Source organism: Podarcis filfolensis (genome assembly GCF_964270895.1).
Source record: "Podarcis filfolensis genome assembly, chromosome: 3".
Taxonomy (NCBI): Eukaryota; Metazoa; Chordata; class Lepidosauria; order Squamata; family Lacertidae; genus Podarcis; species Podarcis filfolensis.
In genome coordinates, this window is record NC_139606.1 from 102150340 (window position 1) to 102165061 (window position 14722).

The 14722-nt window shown below is 43.5% G+C and overlaps 1 protein-coding gene across 1 annotated transcript in view; it reads right to left on the reverse strand.

Annotated features, from left to right (window-relative positions):
* Positions 1 to 14722, reverse strand: part of SRBD1 (S1 RNA binding domain 1) — a 164312-nt gene that overhangs the window by 134927 nt on the left and 14663 nt on the right. The window contains exons 7-10 of the mRNA XM_083605025.1: positions 13476 to 13614; positions 11664 to 11760; positions 9884 to 10019; positions 1660 to 1763 (exon numbers count right to left, since the gene is read on the reverse strand). Of these exons, the coding sequence (XP_083461151.1) occupies positions 1660 to 1763; positions 9884 to 10019; positions 11664 to 11760; positions 13476 to 13614 (476 nt within the window). The remainder of the gene's footprint in view (positions 1 to 1659; positions 1764 to 9883; positions 10020 to 11663; positions 11761 to 13475; positions 13615 to 14722) is intronic.

Consider the following 14722-nt stretch of genomic DNA (forward strand, 5'->3'; position numbering starts at 1 on the left):
GTTGCTTTGGATTTCCCAGACAGAACTTTGACTGACTGCTGCTTTGGGTTTCCTGGAGAAACCTTAGATCTTGTACTGCATTACGTTTCCCCAGCACTTAAGAGTTCAAATAAAAACAGTCAACAACAACTGCTAACCCAGCATCATACAAAACAACAAAAATAACCTCAAGCAAATCCAGGCAACTATTGCTGTTACAGCCAAAGGTCAATGGATGAAAACTGTGATCCAGATAGTCACTAGGTCAAGTCTCATCTAGCCACATGGGGGGCTTAAGAGTTCTACCAGCTTCAGCCTCAACCTTCTCCATGCAAAATATTATTGCATTATACAGATGATGTTATTATCTTGGATCTGATCCAGGTTTCTCCCATCTCCATGCCCAGTGCTCTATTTGCTGGCCAAGCCAGCAGTTACTCTTCCAGTTTACTTTGAAGGGCACATTCCCATCATAGTGTTGCCATATGTCCTCTTTTTCTAGGACACATCCTCTTTTCCCCAGACATGACCTTTTCTTCAGGATTAAAATTTCTGTCTGGGTGGATTTTTAAAATTTGGCACAATACAGTAACTCAGAAGAGAATCACAACACAGCAGCATCTTAAACTAGCTACATACTGTATGAATCCCTTCTCTTGTGGCTGAACTAAAAGGACACTGGCTCAGCTGGAAGATCTTGGAGAAGGAATCTGGGAGTGCAAGAGTTAACATCCCCGTCCCTTTAAGGAGAGTCCATATGTACATGTACAGTTTAATAAATTGTTCTGTGCACGCTTATGTTCACAATGATGTGAACGTGAGCCCAAATACTTTCATGTGGCAAGTGACGGAGCAATACGTATTATTATTATTTTGTCGTTGAAAGCTAAGAACATTGCTACTAGCAATATATCACAGCTTCTATAGCCGACATATAGTAGGGGGTTGGGACACAGGTGGCACTGTGGGTTAAACCACAGAGCCTAGGGCTTGCCGATCAGAAGGTTGACGGTTCGAATCCCCGCAACAGGGTGAGCTCCCGTTGCTCGGTCCCTGCTCCTGCCAACCTAGCAGTTCAAAAGCACATCAAAGTGCAAGTAGATAAATAGGTACCACTCTGGCAGGAAGGTAAACGGTGTTTCCGTGAGCTGCTCTGGTTTGCCAGAAGCGGCTTAGTCATGCTGGCCACATGACCCGGAAGCTGTACGCCGGCTCCCTCGGCCAGTGAAGCAAGATGATCACCGCAACCCCAGAGTCGGTCACGACTGGACCTAATGGTCAGGGATCCCTTTACCTTTTAATAGGGGGTTAAAGTGAGAGTCATCAAAGCGATCCATAGTTAGAAGTAGAAGTTGGCAAATGTGTCCTCTTTTTTGCCCTTCCAAATATGGCAGCCCTACTAGATCTAAAGCAGCAATAGCCAATGCTGCTCCCTCAAGGTATTGCTGGGTTGCATGCAACTCCTGTCAACTCTGATCATTGGCCATGTTGGCTGAGTCTAATGGGAGAGACTCCAACATCTGGAGAGAACCACATTGGCTACTCACTCCCAGCTTAAGGTTTTTAGACTAGTCCAAAAGTGTAGGTCCAACAGTTATAAATTCACACCGAGAAGGGAAATGCATTCAGCGAACCCTGATCAGAAAAACGAATAAAGGATTGGCATGCCCTCATACAGACCTTGCATTTACACACCACCTACAGAATTCAAACTTCACACCGTCGGGAATGTTGACCTTCACTGTCAGGACTTTGAGATTCTCCCCTCGGTTAATGGCTAGAATCTAAACGGCAAATGGAAATGGAGAACACATATGACACACATAACAGGCAGGGAACACCTTCCAAACCACAGTGAATCTATTGATCTAGTGACTGTGCTGACTGCGGGGGGACCCATAGGTTTGACTGCTTATAAGGCAGCTTCGTATGTTCACATGTGAAAGTGCTATTACAGCTGTATTATTGTTAGTTGTTCAATGTGCCAAAATGGCTTCCAAAGGACCAAACCTAGAGATGAATGAACTATGTTTTCAGTCGGTTGTGTGTGTAGGAGGGGGGTCCTCAGTTCTGCCCCTCCCCTAATTTAGCAAAAGCAGAGTGATGCAAAACTAAGTATGCAAATCAAGAGAAAGAATGTATATGTGGGCACCTTGCATAATGTATACAGGATGTAGAATCCCATTTTTGCTAGACCAAGTTCTGGATTACCTAGGTGTAGAATTTTAATTTTGTTTTTGAACCACAGGGTACACACAGGCTTGAGTCCTGGTTTGTTTTTATACAGATCAATCAGCTAACTCTGCAATCTTACTTTGCACGTCAGATGTAGGGGCAGGTGTGCACAGCTTAGCCAAAAGGGGAGACCCAACAGGCCTCATTTTTATTTATTTTACTTAGGAAAATATTTATATACCACTAAATCATAGAAAAACATCAAAGTAGTTTACAATTATACCTACATCTATATCTACAGAATAAAAACACATATGGGTTTAAAATCAGAAACCATCAACTAACTATTATGGAAAGATGTTATCTTAATTGCCTGCATAGAAAAGTTTTCAACAGGCGTCTGAAGGTTGAAACTGAAGCCACCTGTTGAATCCTTACTGGCAGGACTGGGCCAATGATATTAAAGGCTCTACTTCATATCGGTGTCAGATGGGCCTCTCTGACTCAAGGGACAAGCAACGACACTCCTGCACTTGACCTCAGTGGCTGAGAAGGGATATAAGGGTTCAGGGAATCCCTAAGGTACCCTGGAGCTAAGTCGATCAGGGCTATGTAAATGAATACAGGGATCTTGAACGTGGCTCGATAGCAGATGGGCATTTACTAGGCCTGTGGGCCAGAGGTTCCCCACCCCTAGGCTAAATTAAAAAGTGTATTCAGAGTGCATAAGCTCCACAGGATGCTCCAAGTCACATAAACCCAGCTAAGCGACTAGGTTGCATGACATCTGGATGGCTGTTAAAATGTATTTAAGTACTTTTCATGTATTTAAGTACTTCCCCACCTTTCAGTGTGAGCTGCTCTCAGAGTAACAAAGATTCTCCCCTGCCCTGTTTATACAGGGACACAGAGAGAGTGTGTGTGTGCTTCAAGGCTGTGTGGAGATTTAACCAAACTGTTGTCACAATCCCACTTGACCCAGACAAAATGGTTTGGAAACCCAAAGATCATCTGAGTACAACTAAAGGGTCAAAGGAACCAGAAATGATCCCAACCAAGGGACCCATCTCATGGATGTCTCACTTGATAACTACCACCCATCTCTCTGACCACAACCCAAGCTCTGCCTTGATCCTGGATTCTCCCACTTCATCCCTTGGGCCTCCAAAGCAAAGGCAACAGCAGACCCAGTAGGAAGGCCTAAGTCAGCATAATAATGCCTGTTTGACTGCGACAACAGGATGCCTGGACTAGATAGGCTAATAGCCTGATCCAGAAAGGCTCTTCTTATGTTCTTATGGAATAATAACATTTCCATGAGATGATAAGTATTCATTTTAACTGTCAGCAAAGAGGAAAAAAACAATGATTGCTATGTACGCGGAAATCCACATGCTCCCGAAAGTTAAGAAAACCATACATTTCCGATACATTAGACGTGCAGAGAAACCATTAAAAAGCTGTTAAAAGTTGACATTCCTGTGTTGCCGCGCATGTTGATGTATGCTATGGGCCCTCAGCCCTGTCACAAGCAAGCTTGCTGTGTCAATCACGAACTTTAATTCAATCACTAGCTAACTCAGACATGTCACATATGTTAAACACAATGGTCTAAAAATGACCTGGGGGCATCGCACCAATTTATATTCCTCAGCTTTCCCTGTGCATGTTGACATACCAGGCCTGACATATCATTGAACAACACAGCAAATAATAAAAATTACATGTGAAATGTTATAGCATCAGGTACCTTGACTGCCAAAGCAAATGCTCTCATGCAGGAATTAGGAGGGCACACATTTCCCGAACGAAAACAAAACACTTTCATGGTTATTCCACACTGGCAAGAGTGTGTCTGCGTGTCTGTGTCTGTGTGAAAGCTAAAATAGCTATCTGGAGTGAAATCAAAATTATGTTTTTCGGCAAACAACTTCATCAGATACAGATATCATTGCTCCTGACTCACAGGGGTTTTTCCCGACCAAGTGCCCTATTTCCAAGCCCCTCCAAACAAACTAGCTTGACAAACAATGGCTTGAAGAAGAGCATCTTCTCATTAATAGCCAACCCCGATAAGCCAAATTTAGCTTGGAAACTAAGTATCTGTAGAAAAGTAAGCAAGCTGCCATCCCCTTAGGCCAGTGTTAGAAATTAGCCAGGCACCAGGTGCGTTTTCTACTGGTATAGATCCAATTGTGACTATGTGGAGATTTCTGGGAGCCAGGTTGGCAACCACAGCTTAAACACCTCTGCCTTAGTCCATAGATAATGTCATTTCAATCTCAACTGGGTGTGTTTCTCCTCCTTCTGTACTGGGACAAGTGAATTGTTGTTAAGAGTAAGCTACAGTCAAGTAAAGCTGAGATCATAGAATCTTCAAACCATAGCATTGTATGGGACCCCCAGTCCAACACCCTGGCGAACAGATATTCCACTGTGGCGATTTTAACTGAGTGGCACTTAGCCCCTACCCTAGCTCGTATATCTGAGCTTTCAAAATTGCCTTAGGCCTCAGTGAAAAGGGGTTGGTTTCTTCTTTGGCGCTCACTCATAGCCGAGTAAGATTGTCTTCCATAAATACAGTTTTAACAATGAGACCATAAGTGACTGTGGAGGCCAATTCTGGATCCACACGTCCTTCCACAGTGGAGACATTGGTTTCTGGGCGGGAGTTGATCACGGTGTGGATTTGCCAAGTGTGCCTTCTTCTTAGCACGTTTCTCCCTTGCGTTCTGAGTGTCTTCAAAGCCCATGACACCTTTGGTAAAGGCTGTTCTCCAACTAGAGCGCTCGCAGGCCAGTGTTTCCCAGTTGTCAGTGTTTATACTAGTTTTTTTTTAGCTTTGCCTTGAGACAGTCTTTAAACCTCTTTTGTTGACCACCAGCATTACGCTTTCCATTTTTAAGTCCGGAATAGAGTAGTTGCTTTGGAAGACGATCATCAGGCATCCGCACAACATGACCAGCCCAACGAAGTTGATCTTGAAGAATCATTGCTTCAACACAGGTGATCTTTGCTTCTTCCAGTACACTGATATTAGTTCGCCTGTCTTCCCAAGTGATGTGTAAGATTTTTCGGAGGCACCATTGATGGAATCTTTCAAGAAGCAGGAGATGGCATTTGTAAGTGGTCCATGTTTCACAAACATACAGTATGGTTGGGAGTACAATAGCTTGGTAAACAAGCATTTTGGTTTCCCTGGGAATGTCCCATTGCCTTAGGCCTCAGTGAAAAGGGGTTGGTTTACCCACATAGAAAGCTCTACTCAATCAGGCCAATGGCCCATCGAGTTCACTATCCTGTTCTCACAGTGGTCAAGTGGATGCTTATGGAAAGCCTGCTTATGGGAAGTGGGTGCTTATGGGAAGCAGGACTTGAACGCAGCAGCATTCTCCCCACCTGTGACTCCAATCAACTGTTTTTCAAAGGCAAACGACTTCCAATACTAGGTTGGGTAGCACATCTTTCAGGGATTTTTAAAGCTGCGATTCCTGCATTGCAGAGTTGGGTCCCTTCTGTAGTGGAAAACGCACAAGAAAAATCAAGGTGGTGCAGGTTTTGCCATGCGCAGGCAACCCTTCCTGCGAGTCCTCGCAGGAGCACTCCTGCCCTTGAGAGTGGCCCAGCTGGGGCCTGAATGCCCAGATTAGGAGCCCTAATCGGCACAGGTGGCAACTGTGGAGACCACCAGCCCAGCCTGGTTGAGGCAGGTATGAATGGTGCAAAGCAACGTGGTCAAGCAGGGAGAGAATGATGGACCAAATGGTGCGATTTCCTACAGCTAGATCTGGTGTTGTATGTGGGTCAAGGTCTGGTGGAGGAATTGTTCCTTTGGGGTTATTTTATATATAAAATATAAAATATATTTTCCCTCATCTACTGACTACCAAGAACCCTTTAAAGAACCTGCAGTGTTGATTGGCAAAACACCTTCAAACTCTACAATTCTATGTATGACCGCTACAAGAATTTGTTTAAATTTTATACTGTGAGTGGCCGCACATACGTGGAAAAGTAGGATAAAAATCATTAGAAACAACTGGATAACACTGAGAGGGAGCACACCAAGAAAATGAAGGCAAGAGGAGCTTGGAAGGAGATGAATAACAGAGAAGATATGGGCAAAGTGAAGCAAACAACCGGGAGCTGCAGGAGAGAGGAGAGCTGGAGTTCACATATTGATTGGAAGGAACCAGCAAATGTCTGGCTGCCGGCCAGTAGTCCTTGCTTTTTCATGTACAGGCTAGTTTCGAATCACAGCCCTTGTTCAAATAAGCATGCAGCACAGGAAATCCATTTGAAAAGACTCAGGAGAATTCAGGAGGAAGGTGAAACTCAAGGTTAGCAACAAAATCCTCAAATGGCTTTTTCATTTCTTAGCTAACTGAAGGGCGAATAAAAGCACAGCATGGAATCCACATACCACTTCCTCTGAACCACTGCAGATATAACGTTTCCCAGTCTCCTACCTGTGCTTAAAAAGGTTGGGAGAAACCCACTGGCTCATTCACAACCTCTTTCTGTCTCCTGTGCAAATTTCCCCACTCTTTCCTTTTCAGCATTATCCGTGGTGCGGCTAATCTTTGCACTAATGGGATGAGCTTCAAACCAGAGTCTAAAGCAAGGACTTGAAGCTTGTTTCCAAAACCCTGGTTCAAGGCTAACCCTGGTGGACATTAACTTTGGTGCAGAGGTGACGCTGCACTGCGGTTAATACGGCCAAAGGAAGGCAGGAGCTCATGTGGGGAAGAAGAGGAAGAAGAAACTTGGTTTGTTTTGTTGTTGTTGTTTTTCGTCTTTTTTGTCAATTTTTAAAATTGAATTTTAATAACAAACAGGTTTGGGGGCGGGGGAAGTAAAAAAAATTAAAGTGGTCAGAATCACTTTGTACAGGATGCAGCTTTGTGATTTACAGAGTCAATAACAGGACATACCAAGATAAAAAGGGATATGTGGTCTATCATTACAAAGAGTTCCAATGGTCTAAATGAAAATCATTACTAATTTTTAGGTTTTTTTATAAAAAAAAAAGAAGATAAACGACTTGGACTTTACTAAACTGAGACACTTGCATAGTTTTCAACCAAGAATCTACATTATTTAGATCAAAAGTCTTCCATAACTTGGCAGTTGTCACCTGGGCCACTGTCAAAAGAGGTGAAATCAGCTCCTTGTTATCAGTGTCCCAATCCAAATTGACTTGATTTGTTCTGCTTATATACTGCAAGTTGCTTTGAGTTACACCTTGGTGAAAAATCAACTGGTAAATTTAATAAATGCAATAAATTAAAAACCAGTTAAACCAAGCTGGTTCCAGGCTCCAGCAGGCTGTCACTTATCCTGTAGTGGAACCTCTCTAACTGGCACCAGGCAGCTGCCATTTTAATTTCCCACCTTGCCCCAAAGCCACACTACCTCAGGGCACTGTGGGAAATGGGCCATGGCCAATTAGCAATGGTGAGCCCTGCTGGGACTCAAGAACCTCATCAGATGCCTGGGAGTGCTGTGTTAACCTTGCCTATGAGACCAGGAAATATTAGATAAGCATTGGGACTCTGTGGTGGTGGTTTAGTCGCAATGTAGGCTTCGAAAATCAGTAGGACTAATTTGGAATTTCTGCAAAACAATACCGAACAAGACTTAAAAAAAAAATTCCAAAATTCTGATGCTCTTTTTCTTTTTTTTACTTTGACACTGGGAACATTTGGCACACGATGTATATATAAGTTCACATACACATATATATACACGTATTTTAAAAACCTTCCCTTCTTTCAAGTCACCTTTAACTACAATTATTTAACCTTTTCTCGCCACTCGGGACCAATTTCAGCTGACAGGTTTAACGTCGCGTGGCTCAGAGCACTCGTCAATCACAGGGATGTTCTCCAAGCCATTCAGCAGTGCCGCGGTGGCTGACACAGGAGACATGACATCAGACAAGACGTCTGAGGTTAGATTTAGAAGACGGTGGAGCAAAGACTGAACGAACTGGGGCTGAGGGCACAACTCGGAGGAGGGGGGGGTTGGGGGTCAAAGCGACGGAGAGCGAAGTAAGCCTTCCAAACTCCTGCCGGTCCCAGGAGGAAATGATTAAATGCTTCATTCTTCCTCAGCCACTGTCCCGGAATAACAAGGCATGTTCCCTTGTATCTCTGGAGAAACAGTTTGTTCGTACTAAAAGGTCTGCTGCAAATCTTTCCATTGGGCTAATCCGTAATGACCTTGACTCGGTCCAGCTGCCCTCCGCCATCTGTTCAAGGGCAGCAAAGTGCAGGTGGGAAGGAGGGGGGAGGCGCAAAAAGAAGCTTGCAAGGATCAGGCCAAATGCCAGTCTAGTCCAGTACCCTGTACAACGCCTCTTCTCGCTTGTCATTCGCAGCAGCCGGTATTCAGAAACATAGAGTTTCCAACAGCAAAAGTGCAACGCATAGCCACTGAGAGACACATTCACGGAGGTGAAGGCAGCTGAGATAGCTCAGTTGGGGGAGCGTAATCTCAAGGTCATGGATTTGAGCCCCACGTTGGGCACAATATTCCTGCATTGTAGGGGTTGGACTAGATTGGCCCATCAGGCTCCCTTCCAACCATTCTACGATTCACTAAAGTCATCCAAGCTGATGACCATCACTTGCAGGAGCGAATTTGACAGTTTAAGGCCTGTGTGCAGAAGAACTTCAAAACCTTCCTCTCACACTGGGAGCCAGTGTGGTGTAGTGGTTAAGAGCGGTAGACTCAATCTGGTGAACCGGGTTCGCGTCTCTGCTCCTCCATATGCAGCTGCTGGGTGACCTTGGGCTAGTCACACTTCTCTGAAGTCTCTCAGCCCCACTCACATCACAGAGTGTTTGTTGTTGGGGAGGAAGGGAAAGTAGAATGTTAGCCGCTTTGAGACTCCTTCGGGTAGTGATAAAGTGGGATATCAAATCCAAACTCTTCTTCTTCTTCCCTTGTTTGTTTGTTTCAACAATTTGCATGCTACTTAATTACAGTTGTCTCTAAGCAGTGTAGCCTTCAGATTTATTTTTCTTAAAGCCCTCAGTAAGACCCGGAAGTTCAACGGTGGGGAGAGGGGAGCTGTCTGCCCTCAACTGGAAGGGAGTTTCACGAAATTGGGCCCACCATTTTGAATGCATGGCTCCTTGTAGATAGGAATCGTGTGTACAGGCCAAGAGGGGATCACCAAGAACAGCTCCCCCAAAGACCTCTGTGATTGGACAGAGATCTAGGAGATAAGGCAGTCCCCCTGAGGTATTCTGGGCCCAAGTTTACAAGGGCCTCGTAAACTAATAAATGAACCCTGGACCCAGTCCAGTAGCTTCTGATCACTGGAGTTATGTGCTGGCAACCACCTGCCCCCATCAACAGTCTAGCCACAGCGCTTTGCACCAGCTGGAGCCTCTATGTCAGGCCCAGAGACAGCCACCACACAGATCACCTGCAAAAAAACAAGCTTTGAGTTTACCTCTGCATGGATCACCATGGCCAGATTATCCCTGTCGAAGAAAGGCCATAGTTGGCATACCAGCCAAAACTGATAAAAGGCACTAAGGCTATCTGAGCTTCCAGTCATGAGGAGCACCCCCAAAGTCCGCACCTCTTCTTCCCAAGAGAGTGCACCCCCTTGTTGCACTGCTTTCAAGGCTTTGTGCTGCTAAATGGTCTACAAATTTGTTTAACAGATAAATAATATTCTATGCAGCGGAGGGGCGATCATCAAGCACCTACCTGGTGATGCTGAATATTCTTTACGTTGCAAGAAAAATTCTGGTACAGGTGAAACTTGTTGACATCTTTTTCATTGGCCTTTTTCGAGGTCACTTTTGCCAAGGATGACTGAATACAAATGTACTTTCTTTGGCATCTATATTTTTTTAAAAAAAAAATTGAACAGAATTTGAATAGAAGAAATGCCAATGTCATTACAAGGACTGATAGTGACTTGCCCATTATTATCATACTACGTTTTAACAAAACAAACGACTTTCAGAATTAAGGAAGTATCCCAATAACAAAGCAAGACAGAGCAGAAAATGACAAGAGGCTCTTGCGCTTGGGTCTTTCAAAAGGCAGTTGCTTAGCCCTGTAAGAACAGGATGTTGCACTAGACGGGCCTTTGGCCTCATCCAGCAGGGCTCTTTGCATGCTCATATGCCAAGTGGCCGAAGATGGAATCTGCTACTTTGCCTGCAAGCAACCCCAGCGTCCATGCCCTGATGCAGGATTCTGCTTTAATCCTTCCTGTTCACTGTTGGGCCACAATGGATTCCAGTTCCAGCGGTTTCGGCCCCCGCCCCAATGGATGACCAAAGACTGATTCATATGGAGTAACATTCACTTCATGCAACATGCAAATCTGGAGCACTGGTGCTGTGCTTCCCTATATTCTTCTAAGCACACAAATGCCTGGATAGCTTTGCACATGAAATCCCTGGTTTATGCAGAAGAGAAAAACCAGCTGAATCACATCAGAGGTCCACGGGGGCCTTCCTTTTGTCTGCCCTGAACCACACTCCACTGCCACCCTCCTTGTAAAGGACAAGACTTGGGAGTTCACTCAGTGGTATGCCTGCAGGTGGTATGCTGGCATAATAATAATAAATTTTATTTATACCCCTGCCCTCCCCAGCCAAGACCGGGCTCGGGGCAGCTGACACCAGGTATAAAAACAATTGATTGAAATACATCTTAAAAACAAGATTAAAATACAACGTTACAACATTAAAATGCAGCCTCATTTCAGTAGGAACTCAAATCAAAACTTTTTGGGGGATGAAAACGTCAAGTCGTCACCAAGGCCAACTATCCAGACTGGTCCTACGTGGGCCAGAAAAAAGCCAGGGAAATCCCCAAATAGGAGTTCCATCACAGAAGAAGACAGGAGAAAGGAAAGAGGGGGAGGGGATCAAGTTGATTCCAAGCCAAAGGCCAGGCGGAACAACTCTTACAGGCCCTGCGGAAAGAAATCAGATCCTGCAGGGCTCTTGTCTCATGAGACTAGAGCGTTCCACCAGGCTGGAGCCAGTGTTGAAAAGGCCCTGGTTCTAGTTTAGGCTAATCTGACTTCTTTAGGGCCTGGGACCTCTAGGGTGTTGCTATTTATGGACCTTAAGGTCCTCCGTGGGGCATACCGGGAGATGTGGTCCCGTAGGTACGAGGGTCCTAGGCCGTGAAGGGCTTTAAAGGGCTTTAATGTGGCCAAACAGGAAGGGCCTTGGCTGTGCAGTAGAGCACCTGCTTTCTTTGCAGAGCTTCAAACTCTGGCTTCTCCAGGTAGGGCTGGGAGAAGCCCCTGTCTGAAACGCTGAAGAACTGCTGCCAGATGGTCTACAAGACAGCTTCCTACGAACCTAAGGAATGTCCGTGTTATTTTCCACCTGAATCCATACCTGACAAACCCCTTCCACTGTGCCTATGAAGACAGACAGAAATGAATGCATAAAAGCTGCAAAATAAGAGTTTAAGTGGCCTATGATAAAAGCAAACTGCCTGTAACAATGGCACTTACAAATCTCTGATGAAATCCAGCGTCTCTTTATCTTTAGCGATCATGTCAGCCAAGATGTGCTGCACTCCAGATTTTACCTCCTCAACCGTGGAAAGACCTGGAAGAAAATATATTTGAGCCTTGTGTTATTCATTTCATTCCTATATTTTATGCCCTGAGAACGTCCACAACACTGTGAATGTGCTCCAACATTTAGGAGCTATATTTAACGATCAGCGCTGAGTAGGGATAATTTGAGGGGCCTTACTTTGCTGGACACTGTCTAACAGATTCAAATTTAGAACCTGTTCTTTAAAAAATGCTCAATTAATCTTAAAAAAAAAAAAGAAGAAAAACTTCTCCACAGATGAACTAGAAAAAAGTACTTACTAGCTTCTCTATAAGAATATAATAAAAACCAGCCTGTTTTATTGTCTAATATTGCCCCCTACAGATTTATCTATAATTACACTAGGAGACACATTGCTAGATATAGTTTGCAAGCTTTCGGTTTTAAAATTGATGTGATTTTCAGCATGTCTTGGTATTAATTTTTTAGGCAGGTGAGAAAGGATATTTTCTTCCTTCTTGTATTGTGATTGGATGAAATGTCTTCATATTATGTGAGTTTTTACTGGTATGGGTGGGTGCTTATTTTATGGCATATCTGCATTTTAAATCTTTGCAAGTCACTTTGAAAGACTTCTGTAAAAAAAAAATCAACAGATACATTCAATCAATAAAAAAAATACGAAATTTGTGATTTAACAGAAGACTTAAAAAACAACCACATTTCAACAGCAATTTTCTCCTCTTCAAAAGCAGAATATTATTCCCATCCAATACTGCAATACTTCCCATTCATTTCATTATATCTGCCTCTGAAATTAATAGGGGCCTTATTCTTTGTATGTTCTGTTTTAGCAGGTCTGTGAGAATACAATAGATGGTTGACTGGTGTTTTATTTATTCTTACTGTATTATTATTGCAGTTATACCCACTGCTTAGCGGGACATCTTCAGGAGAAGAAAAGGAGGAAACCCTACACAAATCTAGAGTGGAGTCCCTAAGATGGTTGGATGGTGTCTTGTACGCCTCCTTCCAGCAACTCCTGCAGCCAAGCTGGTGCCAAATGTATTGCTCTGCTTTCCTTTGGACCATGTCAGTAAAGATCTTGTTGCCTGGGCAGCCCAGTCCTGTTTTTGCTAGCGCAGCAAAAACAACGCGGGGAGCAGCAGCTGCAAGTTAACGGTCTCTGCAGCCACAGCAGGTGCTGTGATTCTTCAGCAGTTTGATTTTTTAATTTTTAATTTATTTAACATAATTGTTACAAAATATAAGCAAAATATTGCAAATACATAGATACATATATATTTCAAATAAGCACATATATATGAAAAAAGGAACAAAAGAGAAAAGGAAAAAGAAGAAAAAATAAAGAGAAAAGAAAAAGAAGAGAAGTTGGAAGAATTTCTGCCAAATTTATTCTACAAATATCTACAAATATTGAGATATTGAGATTCTTCAGCAGTATGATTTCACCCCTAGAAGCACACTCCATTGCCTCTCAAGGCAGATGTATTTTTTAAATATAAATCTATATACTGCCTTTTCCTCCAAGCAGATCGTGGTGATGTACATGGTTCTCTTACTCCCCATTTTATCCTCGCAACAACCCCATGAGGCAGGTTAGGCTGAGAAATGGTGACTGGCCCAAGGTCACCCAGTAAGCTTCACAGCCAAGTGAGGAATCAAACCCTTGTCTCCTAGGTCCTAGCCTGACACTCTAACCACTGCACAACACTCTCTGCTTCAGTAAAGGACGCCCTTACCTTTGACACCGGACTTTACATAAGAGTGTAGGTTGAGTTCTCTTGGGTTCTCAATGAGCAAATTTGCAGCATGGTCTAATCCCAGTTGCCTGGCTCTTTGTGCTTTTGTTCCTTTGCTTCCTGTTTTATACGGCGCATACTAGGATAGAGAACAGAGGCTGGATGTAAAATGTATGTGGTTGCATGTGGCGCCACACTCTAACAGAATATCACAGAACGTTGGTGACTTCAAGGTTGGATTACTGCATTGTGCTCTATGTAGTGCTTCCCTTCCCCTCAATCTGGAAGCTGTAGTTAAGTTCAGAATGCTGCAGCATAGTTGCTGACAGGACTGAGACCCTGTCAGTCTCTGCACAGAGATCAGCACTGGTTGCACATTTGCTACGGGGCCATGTTCAAGATGTTGGCATCTTAACAGCTTGGGAACTGCTTGTTCATGTGATCGCCTGATCCCACATATGCCCAGTCTGCCACTTCAGACTGTGGAACTAGCACTATTATAGGATTCACATAACAATCGTTCTGTACTTGTAAGTAATCTATATTTTAGCATGGCAGAATCTGCACTCTGGAACTCCCTGCCTATTGACATCTTCTCGTTTCGGCACCTGGTTAAAACATTTTTGTTTAGGCAAGCCTACCCAGACACACATATAGGTTATGTGTATTTTGTTTTTCTAAGCTAGTGTTAATCTTAATAATCTTTTGGAGATTTTAATACCTGTTTTAAATGAATGATTTTAGTATTTTATTTTACATTTTTGTAAACCACCTAGAAATTATTTTTTTAACAATCAAATTGTATTTAAATTTTGTTAAAGTAAATATTAAAAAGGGCAGTGACAAGAAAACAGGCATTTTCTGCGATTGGCCCTGCAATCTGAATGCCCTCCCCTCCACCATATACTGTAATATACTGTATTTTTTGCTCTATAAGACTCACTTTTTCCCTCCTAAAAAGTAAGGGGAAATGTGTGTGCGTCTTATGGGGCGAATGCAGGCTGCGCAGCTATCACAGAAGCCAGAACAGCAAGAAGGATTGCTGCTTTCACTGCGCAGCGATCCCTCTTGCTGTTCTGGCTTCTGAGATTCAGAATATTTTTTTTCTTGTTTTCCTCCTCCAAAAACTAGGTGCGTCTTGTGGTCTGGTGCATCTTATAGAGCAAAAAATACGGTATATATTTTTAAATTATTATTATTAAAATTGGTATACCACCTTTCATCCATTGATCTCAGGGCGGTTCACG